This window comes from Anser anser (assembly GCF_964211835.1).
Source record: "Anser anser genome assembly, chromosome: 7".
In the NCBI taxonomy this organism is placed as follows: Eukaryota; Metazoa; Chordata; class Aves; order Anseriformes; family Anatidae; genus Anser; species Anser anser.
Genome location: NC_139727.1, coordinates 15,469,149 through 15,481,638, shown reverse-complemented (window position 1 = coordinate 15,481,638; position 12,490 = coordinate 15,469,149). Strand labels below are relative to the sequence as shown.

At 33.6% G+C, this 12,490-nt stretch overlaps 1 protein-coding gene across 32 annotated transcripts in view; it reads left to right on the top strand.

The window, feature by feature from the left end:
- The window catches only part of CTNNA3 (catenin alpha 3), a 495,101-nt gene that overhangs the window by 284,925 nt on the left and 197,686 nt on the right, over positions 1-12,490 (top strand). For 21 of the 32 annotated variants that reach the window (XR_014587169.1, XR_014587170.1, XR_014587171.1 and 18 more), the window contains 3 exons: positions 1,272-1,352; positions 6,485-6,637; positions 9,631-9,672. Coding sequence is in view for 25 of the 32 variants with exons in the window: in XM_083845404.1 (XP_083701530.1) it covers positions 1,272-1,352; positions 6,485-6,637; positions 9,631-9,672 (276 nt within the window). In the remaining 7 variants the exon portion in view is untranslated. The remainder of the gene's footprint in view (positions 1-1,271; positions 1,353-6,484; positions 6,638-9,630; positions 9,673-12,490) is intronic. The other 11 variants (XM_083845405.1, XM_083845406.1, XM_083845427.1 and 8 more) reach the window with 3 other exon arrangements.

The following is a 12,490-nucleotide window of genomic DNA, read 5'->3' as shown; positions in this document are numbered from 1 at the left end:
GAAGGCTATACAGCTAGGTACATACTGAGGTATGACTACTTCTGTTTTCACTAGTATTTATTTTGGTATGATGTGTTATGTTCATAATATAAACTTAGTAGTGTACTATAGCTGAGGTCCAAATACTATGGTTAGTAAACATAAGCTATTTCTTTGACATTTAGGAGAATGTAGTCCTTTCTCCAGACATGTTATGAGTACTGACTGAAGACATTATGTAAAGACACTTTTACTGGGGTTTCTTTCCTTTAGACCAGAGCAATATAAGTTAGTGAGCAATGAATGATTGCTTTAGAGAAACAATGTTCAGCAGACATTTTTGTTTTTCATATAGGGTATGTACTAACATAAGAAAAAGATTGTTCAAAACAACTAGTAGATATAGAACTGCTATGGTGCTATTGTATAGGAAAAATGCTGGGTGGTAGAATAGAATGCGAACTATACTTTTCAAATAGATAGTAATGACATAAGCTCTTTGCTTATGGATAGAAATAAGAAGATTGTTTGCTATATTGTATTTATATATATATAATATATATATAAATATATATATATTATATATATATAATATATATATAATATATATATATTTGCTATATTGTATTGATATATAGCTGATTCTGTAAAGGCTTCTGAAATATCTCAATAGCTCAATCTTCTGTTGATGCCGAGAATGAATGTGCTGTTAAATGAAAAGATTGTCTGTTTTCATGTTTTCATTGACAGTGTTTATTGAGTTTGCATTGCAATGTTGTGGACGTTTTGAAACTCACTCATTCTGCTCTGTGGGAGTAAAATAATAAATGCTGCTGACTAAAGCACTATCAAACTGCACTGAGGCCATCTGAGTTTATAAATTGCTTATAGAGAGAAAAAGCGATTTTCCACATTAATGTGGTGATAATAGATTGGAATCAATAATAATAATTATATTAACGTTGTTCCATAAGTAACCTTGGACTATAAATTTCTGTATTACAGTAATTCAGAAGATGAAAAGTGTTTAATTTCTATCCTACATACAGCTAGCAAAACGTGTTTTGATTCTGTGGACTTTTGCTCAACATCACAAATCAGTGTTCTGTGGCTGTAGGGGTACTGGTTCCTGAAATGCAGTGAGACTAGAAAAAAAACAACAAACAAAACAACAAAACTGTAAGCACGTATGATTTATCAAATGCTTTGACAAACTGAGGACACAAAGAGCATAGTTTCTAAGAGATTGGAAATAACCATTGTTTTTTTTTTTTTCCTGTCATTTTTTACAGACTGACAAGAAAGAAAAAAATAATACTTTGAATGTTGCAATAGATAGTATGTGCAAGAAGACAAGAGACCTTCGCAGACAGGTAAACAAACTGGGGAACTGGTAGAAACGGTAGACCTAGAGGCTTAGATAAATTGCTATTTTCAGACTACATAGTGCTGCACTTCAAAAATAAAGCTTTCTTCTATGTTAATGAAATACCGAAGATAATTACAATATTCCAGAGAATATCTACTTCCAAATTGTCAAAATTGAGCAAAAAAACCTACCAAATGTAGATATTGTCTGTACATGTGTATATACATAGGCAAAACTCTGCATGTGCACATATCTAAGAGAGCATATGTGTAAGTATTTTCTGTAGAAATGCATCAGTAATGTACTTTGGAAATCAAGATTAGTTTTATTTTAAATATTGCTGAATTTTCATTCACTTTATTATTTGTTGTTGGAATAGATACTTTGGAGGGACCACCAGGTCTAGTTCCCCACTGTTGTGGGGACTTAGCAAGAGAGAAGGGTACTGAGAATACTTGGTCTACAGTCCACACTCACGTTTTGCATCCCAGTATCCTAAAGCTAGTGGAAGACAAAATCCGTAACTGTGGTGTATTGCAGAAGGTGAGCAGCAGACATCAGCTGTGCTTACATCCTTGCAGCTCCAAGAGTCAGCTTAGGAAGGAGAACTGAAAGGCCTGTAGAACATTGAGACAGGTCATCCCACATAATCATATGAAAAATTTATGGCCACACAGAACATGAGCACATACTGCTCTAATTTCATCTCTAGCAGTGGCTGTTGGTCAGTTTTCTGGTGGAAGAATATCCCTCGTAATTTTATGTACAGTCTTATAAGCCAACCTGTGCTTTAGGATGGTGAATAAATTCCTTTCTGTCTCCCACGGTCAGTCAGGAGAATCCTTGAAAGATAAGATGAATACAATATAAATATGGTGTTTACAACTAACTAGTTAGCCAGTTTCCTTTCACATTTCATTGTAACTTGCATCACAAGGTCAGTCTGTATGTTAACTCTCCCATTCTGTCATACCATCTCTTCCATAAGTTAGTTAAACTTCAGTTTATAACAGTTTACATTTCTTCATTCTGTTCCAGTGTTTAAAATATATTAAAATATTTTATTTCCTATGTAAACACTTGTAAAATGTTCAGGCAAAATGTAGTCATCCCCAGTTTGTAGGCAATCTAGAACCAGTATTTTTCTTTAAACAGAGTAGCTCTATGGCTTCTTGATATTTTCCTGGAAGGTATGTATGAGTAAATAGTTCATCTGTTCCCTCCAGTTCTGTGTTCATATGTGTAAATTGCATTAGAATTGTTTTAGGAAGAATGTCTAACCTCTGATCTGGGAAACACTAAACTGTAAGTTGTGCACCTGCAGATGTTGCAGTACTCATAGTTGCTCTCAGTTATGAACATTCATTATTAGAAACATGAAAATTGTTATTTGAAGTATTCTTTTAGCTTTTATAATATATATATTTTAAATGACACAGTGTACCATGACAGGTATTAGGTTCTTACAGCTGATTCAAGGCTACAGAGTGCATAATGTACTCTGCTTTCAGCCAGTTACTGGGATTGTCTCTACAGAATTGGGGTTGAAGCTGAAACCTTATGAAATTGTATTTAGAAATCCCTTGTAGCTATCATTGTAGCACACAGTATACAAAACTATCGTGTAAGTTATCGCTTAGTCAGTGCCTGATCATGAGTTATCCCATGGACCCATGTGGAACATGGTTTTCGATCACAGTAAGTGAAATGAAGGAAAGCCTGTATCTGACAACACTTGAAGACCAAAGTAGCCATCTCAAGAACAGTGTGTTCTGGAAGCTCTAAAAATCTCTTGCTTTTTAGATGAAATTATTTGTATTCACTTCAATAACTTTGCTGGTACTTCTGGGGATTTAAAACTATTCTGTTTTGTTGTGACTTTATTTGTATTGTGCCAAAGATGTGCATGTCATTTCTGTTTGTACAGTTTTACCTACTTTTTACACTGCTTCCCCGCCTAGCAAATCCCCATGAATATTTAGGATGGAGTTGCCTGTTCAATCCAGAATCTAATTCTGAGAAATTACCATACTCTGTTGTTACCTCCCAGTTGTTTACTGTGAATAGTTTGCACAGATGTTTCTCCTGTGGTTGCTGCAGTGTCTTTTTTTTTGTGTGTGTTTGTGTGTGTGTGTATATTCTTTCTTAATGTTATTATTGACGATATTCACACAGTTGTATTTTGCTTCTTCTTCATGGATGGAAAGCTTTTTCTGAAACACAGAACAAGATTGCATTCTTGGCATCCCTTTAAAACAGGAAGGAGATATCCCTCATTAATAATGAATTTTTAGTTTTTCCAGGACTTTTGCCAGTGTAGACTTGTGAGGCAGTAGAGTTTTCTGTGAGCAGTTTACTTTTACTTTACATCAGGATAGTGATGTTAATAATGTTGCAAACAGCTGCTGGGATTTTATTCTCTGTTCTCTATTGTTTGTTCTTGACAACCTTATGTCCAATGTTTTATTAACAACATTCTTCTATGTTTCTTTTTTATCCACTTTGATATCAAAACAAAAATTCTTCATGCTTCCATTTCTCTAACAGTCTGTTCAAAAGGTAAGGATAAGGCCTTGCACCTTAAAAATAAAACAATTTGTTAGACATCATCCTCCCTCTGCTTTACCTCTTCTGATGGTGTCTCTTTCATTTACAAATAGGAGATAAAATTTAATCATAGCACGATAACTTCCCTCATAGTGCCTGCTAGTACTAGTGGTGCTGTTGTTCTTTGTTTATGTGTCTCCCTATATTTCTGCTCAGCTTTCAGCCTTTTGCTCGAGAAGTGGCCAATCAGAAACAAACATACGGAGTAGTGGAAAAAATGAATTGTTCTGATTAAGATGAAGAGAAATTGATACTGCTTCAGATATTTCTTTTTCCTTTCCCTGTTTTACATTGCTTTTCTTCATTCTTTAGTGCCACACAAGCCATATTTGAAAATCTCAACTTTGTGTGTTGCTTAGCATAGCTGAAATAACATATGTCAAGCTTGTTTGTATTCAGCAAAGGCACAGCATTATCTTTTTTTGGAAGAAGTGTTTCACTTTGTTGAATTGCAGGATAGAGGATTTTTTAGAACAAAATAATTATGATAATTTATGTATGAAAAGTTAATTAAACCACGCTCACCAGTAAAAAGCTACAGCAAAGAATTATGTAATGAGAGAGAAAATTAGGACTCTGGTTTAAAACTGAATGCCTCTAAATTACCTTGAATGTGACAGAGGTCATTGCAGCCACTGGTCCTAAAATAATTATTAAGACTAAAATTACTACAATCTGGTCTATGAAGAACCCAAAACCTCTTGGAGATGCTGAGTCATCAGCTGTGGATATGGTTACACAGTGTTTCATTGTTGATTATTATAAATTAAAATCCTAATATTTCAAACTGTCCTTCCTCAAGGTCACATTCATGTACTTAATTTTAAGCAGGTGAGAATGTCTCTTTTCTACAATTGGACTTCTCTGTCACAGAAACTTTAACAGGTAACTTGGCAGAACTGGAGGTTCAATGTGTTTCTGGTAGTGAAGCTTCTTACCATTTTCTTTTTCACTCTTAAAATTGCAGTATGAATAAAATTGGGACCATGAATATGACAGTAAGAATCCAATTCTATGTTGGGATGTCATAGCTTCTGTCTTTGCAAATAGTTTTTGAGAGCATACAGTGTATCGAGATTGAGTCTCCTAACGCAGTAAGTTATAGTAAGTTGGAAGACAAAAACATTCCAAACTTAAACCAGTCTGTGTGGTTTTGTTGCTTAGTTTATCCTAAGTACTTGGTGAATCAGTCGAAACTGTCTTTGGATGTTGAGCCTATCCAAAAGCTCTAGTGGAGCAATTCACATCCAAATCTTGTCTTGAGAATCAACAGATCTCTCAGCCGTTGTTTGTGCTATGCATTTTCTTATGCCCTATCTATAATGGCAGCAGCATCAAAAAGATTGTTTTGCATTTTTATAGTTCTAGGAGTCTTTACCTTTAGTGAGTTTTCACATAGATGCACATTGGTGCAGAACACTAAATGAAAACATTTCCTTCAGCAACAAACCTGTCAGCATGTAGAAGCTTAAGACTTCTGTTTTCTCTTCTGTTCCAAACAATATTTTCTACATCTATTGTAAAAATATTTTTTTTTTGCAGTAAGAAATTCTGTAAACTCAATAATTCATATCCATCTCGTGTAATTTTGATAGGTATATTTCATGCCGTGTTCTATGATAAAAATGAACAGTTGCCATGGTTAGGATTATAACATGGAAAATAACCTCTAAATAAAGTAAATGAAGTCCCAATGATCAGTTGAAAGCTTACATAAAATCTAATTTAAGAAAGCTAATTTGCAGAGAATGTTACACTTATTTAATAATTTGAGAAAGAAGTTCCAAGAACAATAAATTTAAATAGAGAAAATTGAACTTCAGACTAGCTTATAATTCTTCTTGCTCTATTAATCTATTATCAGGTGGCATAATCAGTAACCTCATTGATAAAATTAATATGAAGGCTAACATATAAAAATGTATCATTGTTTTTTCCAACAAGATAGAAAATATTTGGGTAATTTTGCAATTATGAAACTGTGATGCGGGATATTTTGTGAGTACAAACATAATGAAGTTAATACTTTCTTTGTAAAATGAAATAGCTTTTTCCCTTGGCATCTGAACTACCAGTGAGAAAACAGAAAACAAAATTAGGTTTCGTCTAACTAATTTTTAATGTGTGCAAATAATTTCAGTAGTCTATTCTGTTCGTTGAAGAACATGAATATTTGTTTGGCTCCATTGATTTTGAGAGTGCTAATACATGTTTTAAGTATTCTGTGTATCTATACTCACACAGGCATATGCTCACACATATGAGCATGGATATTTAGGTACTGTTAGATAAAAATTGTCCCTAAAATTAAATAGTGTTTTCTATGTAATTGGCAAATTGTAGCTGCAGTAAGTTTTAGGCACGTAATCCTGCCCCTAATGTAGGAATACAGCATGTACATGTTGATGTTATAGAATATTAATAGACAATAATTACAGTAGTCTTTAATAAATAGTCATTATATATATATAAATATATATAACAGACTTCAGTAAATAGCTGATACTAGTGTAATGCTATCTTTTGCAGCTTCGTAAAGCCATTATAGATCACATCTCAGACTCCTTCTTAGATACCACTGTTCCACTTCTAGTTCTCATTGAAGCTGCTAAAAATGGAAGAGAAAAGGAAATAAAAGAATATGCTGCTATATTTCGAGAACATACCAGCAGACTTGTGGAGGTACGTTTTATGGACTTCATTTTTTTTGGCTATATGGTGTAAGTGACTTGCCAGTGCAACGTTCCCTTTGCTCCCAGATACCGTAAAACCAACTAAGTGTGGTATTTCAGGTAAGAATACATTAATGGCCTAATGTAATAGCAAAAATGCTCAATTTTTTTATGTAATGGTATGCAGTGAGATAGTGGATTTTGTGGTATTGGCAATTCTATCCTATTTTATTGCATGAACATTATGTGGTGGGGAATTCTTCTTTGAGAAATTAGTGTAAGCCTTTCCACAAAGATGTTCAGTGGGAATTTGATCAAATGTTTGATTTTAGGGAGTAATAGCTCCAAGTGGAAGCCTTCTAAGACATGGTAGACTAATCCTACTCTAGGTACACAGTGTATACATGGTCTGTGTATATATATTTATGTTATGATTTAATATGGTGCCTACAGTTAGGCACTTTTAAAAATTTTAAGTAACTGGCTTTCAGAGAGACTGCACACAGTCCCACCTCCTATCGTATAATTAGTTATTTCAACTCATCGCTTTACTAGTGATTACATTGGATACTGCTATTCAAAATGAACATAAAATTGAAGCTATCTTTTGGATATCTACTAGAACTGAAATATCTTATTTGAAAGTTGCTTGTATTGATTTAGAGTACTTGACAATATCTTTCAACAAGAGCTTGATGATTATATTCAGCAGCATTTTGATAAACTGGTCTGCTAAACCTGCAAGCAAATTAGTTAGATAGTAGTACTACTACATCTGTCAACTGCTGGCCTACCAATGGTAAAACAAAACAAAAACAGAAAAATATTAACAGGTAACCAAGTTGTCACAGAGGGACTTTGTATGTACAAACAGATTTATCTTATTTTAAGAAGAAATTCAATAATTTCCAACAACAGCAGCAAAGAAAAAGAATTATGGCAGCTCTTTTGTAGAAAGTGGAATACCAAAAAAATCGATATAAATAGAATAGCATTTAAATACATTATATTGGAAAATGGAAGCATATTTTGTTTTTTAGCATCTCAAAAGTTGGTAAGCACAAAATATGTATTTTTAAAAATGACCATAATAGAGCACTGATCTGTTGCTTTAATTTGCCAAGTAATACAATATGTAGATAAAATGAAATCTCTTTACAGATCTCAGGTTATGAAATACAAAGTTGAAAAGCTAGTCATGTATGCCATTGCAGAGTTGGGCTTCATATTCTTTGTAATTGAGAATAACTTAAGTCACATATTGAATGCAAGTGTATGCCTGACTGTGGAATACTAATGGACATGATAATTAAAGGTAAAATACTTGAAAAGCTAAACAACTGAGTAAAATTAGTTGCCAAGAATAACACATGACAGTAACAATAGTAGAAAAGACTGGTAGGTGAGGTAGATGAGACATCAGACAATGGTAATGTAACTATGAAGGCAGTTTTGCCATCTACATGTAGTTGTCACATCCCTCCTTGGATCCTTCTGATGTGGGCACAAGATCACATATATTTATATATATATCGTATATGTAGCAGAGGCCAACAACTGAAGCATGACAACCCATGTTATTCAATAAAAAAGCCACCTTTTTATTAGAAAAATAATTATATATTTGTCAGCTGCAAATAGACATTATGGAACATATGACATCTTGAAGCTTCTTGCAAGGGCTGAGATCTGAAAACCAGCTGCTTTACAAAGCTCAGATGCTTTACAAAGCTTTACAGCTTTCTCCCGGTTTCCACCAGACTTGTTCCTGAGGTTGAAAAGAAAAAAAGGATGATAATCTTATGTATCAGCTATGAATTGCTGGTTACTCAGGCACAGTGATTTTTAGTAAAGCTCTGTGGTTTGTCCAAGAACAGGATGAGGAGGAGTGGCAGGATCTACATGCCTGGATCTCACTATTGCATGCACAGCACAATTAACAATCCAGCTCTTTCCTGGAAATGTTAGGGAGTGCACTTTTCAGTTGCGTGACTGTAGGGAAATAGATCTGTCAATTTCTGCTTGGTTTTAGCATTGCTCTTCTAAAAGTTATTTATGGAATAAGAAAGCTTTATAACTATTTCCTTTTTATCCATATAAAGGTAACCTTTTGCAATTGAAGATATTTGCTGTAAAATAAGACATAGGTACCCTCTGCTAAAATTGAATTCTGTCCAAACAGAAATTTAAAAAAATGTAGCCTTTTTTTTTTTCTTGATCCAGTCTAGAGTTCAGCTTCTCTAAGTCTCTTCATTAAAATAGTGTTTCAGGTTTATCCCATTCCATCTGAACATGCTCCATACACATACAACATTGCTTAGCTAGGGTCATGCTGTTAGTGTTGCACCAATGATTAATTTGATGATATCAACGCAAAAATGGAGACAGGACAACATACTGCAATACAGGATTGATAGTGCATTTTCAAAATAATTACTCATCATTTCAATCAAGATAGTTTTATTATTTTAGTGTGCCCTATGTAAAAGTTGATACACATTTTCATTCCATGAAATTCTGTGTCAGTTCTAAATGTTGCTGCTGTTGCTGGATTGGTAAAATTATCAGTGTTTCATTTTATTTCAGCGATAACTTTGCTTGCAGAAATTAGCAAAATAAATTTTTGAATCCAGTACAACAAGACCTGTGTATTTGTGTATTCAGATATCCAGTCACACAAAAATTGATATTAATATTGCAGCCACCATGTCCAATGGTGATAGATAATGCAATGCATTTGATGTTACAGCATTTGGATATAAGTCCATTTTTAAGTAAAACAAGCCACTAATTTTTTTTTTGTTTCCAATTTAAGTCTTAATTACTCAGTTCAGATTAAAATAAGTAATAATCCTCTCCCTGTACCAGTAACTACTGGTATCACTTCACTCATTTGGTTTGGTTTGTCTTCTAAATAGAAAAAGTCAGATAGGTTTTCTGAGATTGATTGATTGTGTTGGTCTTTTTTCAATATAAAGCCTTATTTATCCCATTTACACTTAGCCCAAGATAATGATTTCTCAGAGAAGATTTATCTTACTAATAGTAAGTACCTGTCTCTCTTTTGACTAAATGACTAGTTTAGACTGGGTGTCTAATTTCTAGATAGCTGAAGTGAGGTGAGATGAATTGTACCTTGAGAGGGGAGTGTTTGTGTCTTTTAAACCATATGTTATGTTACAATTTCTTGTGTTCCATATAGCAGTTTTTAACTGAGTATCTTTCACCTTTCTGTGCATTTTTTGCATCTATGTCCCAAAGATCAGGGATGTTTGAATAGTAGGTTATGAGACTGTTCTGTGTATAAGTAAAGTAGACCAAGTTGGACATTAAAGGTTCATATTCTCACAGTTTTCTCCAGCAGTGAGTTTGATATGGGAAACTAGAAGTACTTTATGAAATATGAAGAGATTTTCTGTGGTTTCTATTTTAATCAGAAAATGAAAATTTCTCCAGTATAAACAAAAAGTCTAGAGAAAGAGCATATTTTTTTTCCTTTCTGAATATGAAATCTTAATTAAGCTAAGTTGCCTGTTTCTGTAAGTGCTGATAGTCTGATTTAAGAAACAAACAGTATCTAGGCCAGTGACCATAGGCCAGTGACCATTGTAAATCAGCTTGAGGATTCATGTTTCTTACAAACATTTCTCTTCTGACTTAGCATGTGGAAGCTTACAGTCTTCCTTTAAAAAATTAATTTAAAACATAACAGTGTGATACAGTTCAAAAGTATGTATGTAAGTTTAATGAAGCGTGAGATATCAGTGAAATGAGAAGACTGAACACCACACCAGGTTTGGGGCAATGATGTTTCCAAAGTAGTAGCAGCTACAGGTGCTACTTCTTTTCCATGATTTCTTATGTTATCTTTCTCCTGAGATTATTAACTGCTCTTTGGTCTTAGACTAGAGGTTTTAGCTTCTGTTAAGAAAGTGCAGGGACACTTGGGATGTTAGCTAAACTTACCAGAAATATTAGCTGGTGCTTTTTGGACAGTGCTAATATTTAAAAAGCTCAGACAGTGGCAAGGTGTTTGAGATTCCTCGGTTAACATCTTCGTACCATTATAGCTATGCTGTACTTGCACGAGGCCGAATCTCCTGGTTGGAAATGTGAATACTGTATTCAAATGTATGGAGAAAATGAAATAGTCCTAGTTACATGGTTTAAAAAACAAAAAGGAAAAAGAAACACTTTTTGGCTATTACATTGAATGCTTTCCATATATGAAATAGAGGCAGCAGCTGAAGTATTTTCATGAGTATCAAAGGTCACTTCAAATATTCTTCATATGGAGGTTATTCTATGCTACTGTACCTTATTTTGCTCATATACTGCATCAAATATTTGTATGTCTGAATATTGATTATGTGATATTGAGAAACTAGTATGTGTTGTAGAAAGAAAAAAGCAACCATATTTGGGTTAATATTCTGTCTATACTCAGTCTTATTAAGCCTTGGCTAAAAAATAATAATTACAAAAGATATGTTTTGGTTAGAAAATTATTTTTATTAATAGTAATTCCTTAATATAATGCATTAATGTTGATACAAACTTTTCAAAAAATAAAAACTAACTGCTTTGAGATTTCACACATCTAGGTTCTGATTTGAAATGCCTTTTCATTCAAAATGTTACAATGAAATTGCAAATCTAATTGAAATACTTGATTATATGGAAACATTTTCGAACATTCTTATAGGAAATTCCAAAGTTGGCTCTGACTGAATCTGAACAAAAACACTGCTTAAAATTATGCAAATTACCACAAAATTGTATTAAAAAGCTTAAGGGAACTTGGTTGTACTTTCTTTATCATCCCTGGCAAGACATGCCTATTTTTAGCGAATATTGTATTCTGCCTTGTGTTTCACTTCTACCAGAGGTGAAAACAACTTCTGGTATCGAGAGAACAATTATGTGATCATGAACAAATGATAGGTAAAAGGAAAGACTGAAATTTCCTGTCTGCTCAAGGAAGAAAGTAGATCTTTTGTAACCAGAAATTTTTTGTTTGGGAAAGCAGACAGACTGTTCTCCTGAGCAGATATATCAAAGAGATGTATCGCTTTCTGAGAGGCGAAGTGATAGGCTGGGTGAACTTGAGATTAAAAAAGGAATTTGATGGGAGCGGTGAGGAATCCTCTGATTATCTTTTCTTTTGGCACAAATGCAAATCTCCTACTGCAGTGTTTAAAGGTCAGCTGTACCAAGCAGAGGCTGAGAGATGTAATAGGAGAAGTGGAGGCAATGATGAAGTGAACTCTATGTTCTTCATCTCTACTCGGTACACAAATGTATCATTCTTTGTAGCTTGATCTAATAATACTGACTTCAGATCTACTATTCTGATACATAAACTTGAGGGTTTAACCTGTTGTGTAATTCTTGCCTTTTTTTTTTTTTTTTGCTATTTTTTGGTCTTGACTGTGTTCTGGTTCACATTTCTTGTGTATGCCAAGAAATACTGGTTTCTGTGAATTAACGATTTCTAAGGTGAAACCTGTTACTGACAATGGACAACAACAGACAGCACATATATTCAAATGCATACATTAATATATTGATATACAAGAGCAGGTGCATGCAGGACATACAGTTTGTTGTTAAACAAGTGTGTTGGTTGGTATAAAGATTTCCAGTGCAGGAAATGCAGCACATCTATTGAATATTAATTCTCCTTAAGAAATCAATATGTTAAAACGATGCTTTAAATCCTAAAGACCTAAAGGAGAAATATCTTGAGTTCTAAAAATATTTGTAGAGAAATAAGTTGTTTTTTTTTTTTTGTTTTGTTTTTTTCCTTTTTAGCTAAACAAGTTACAGGATGCGTAGTAACAAACTGTGCAAATACTGACAA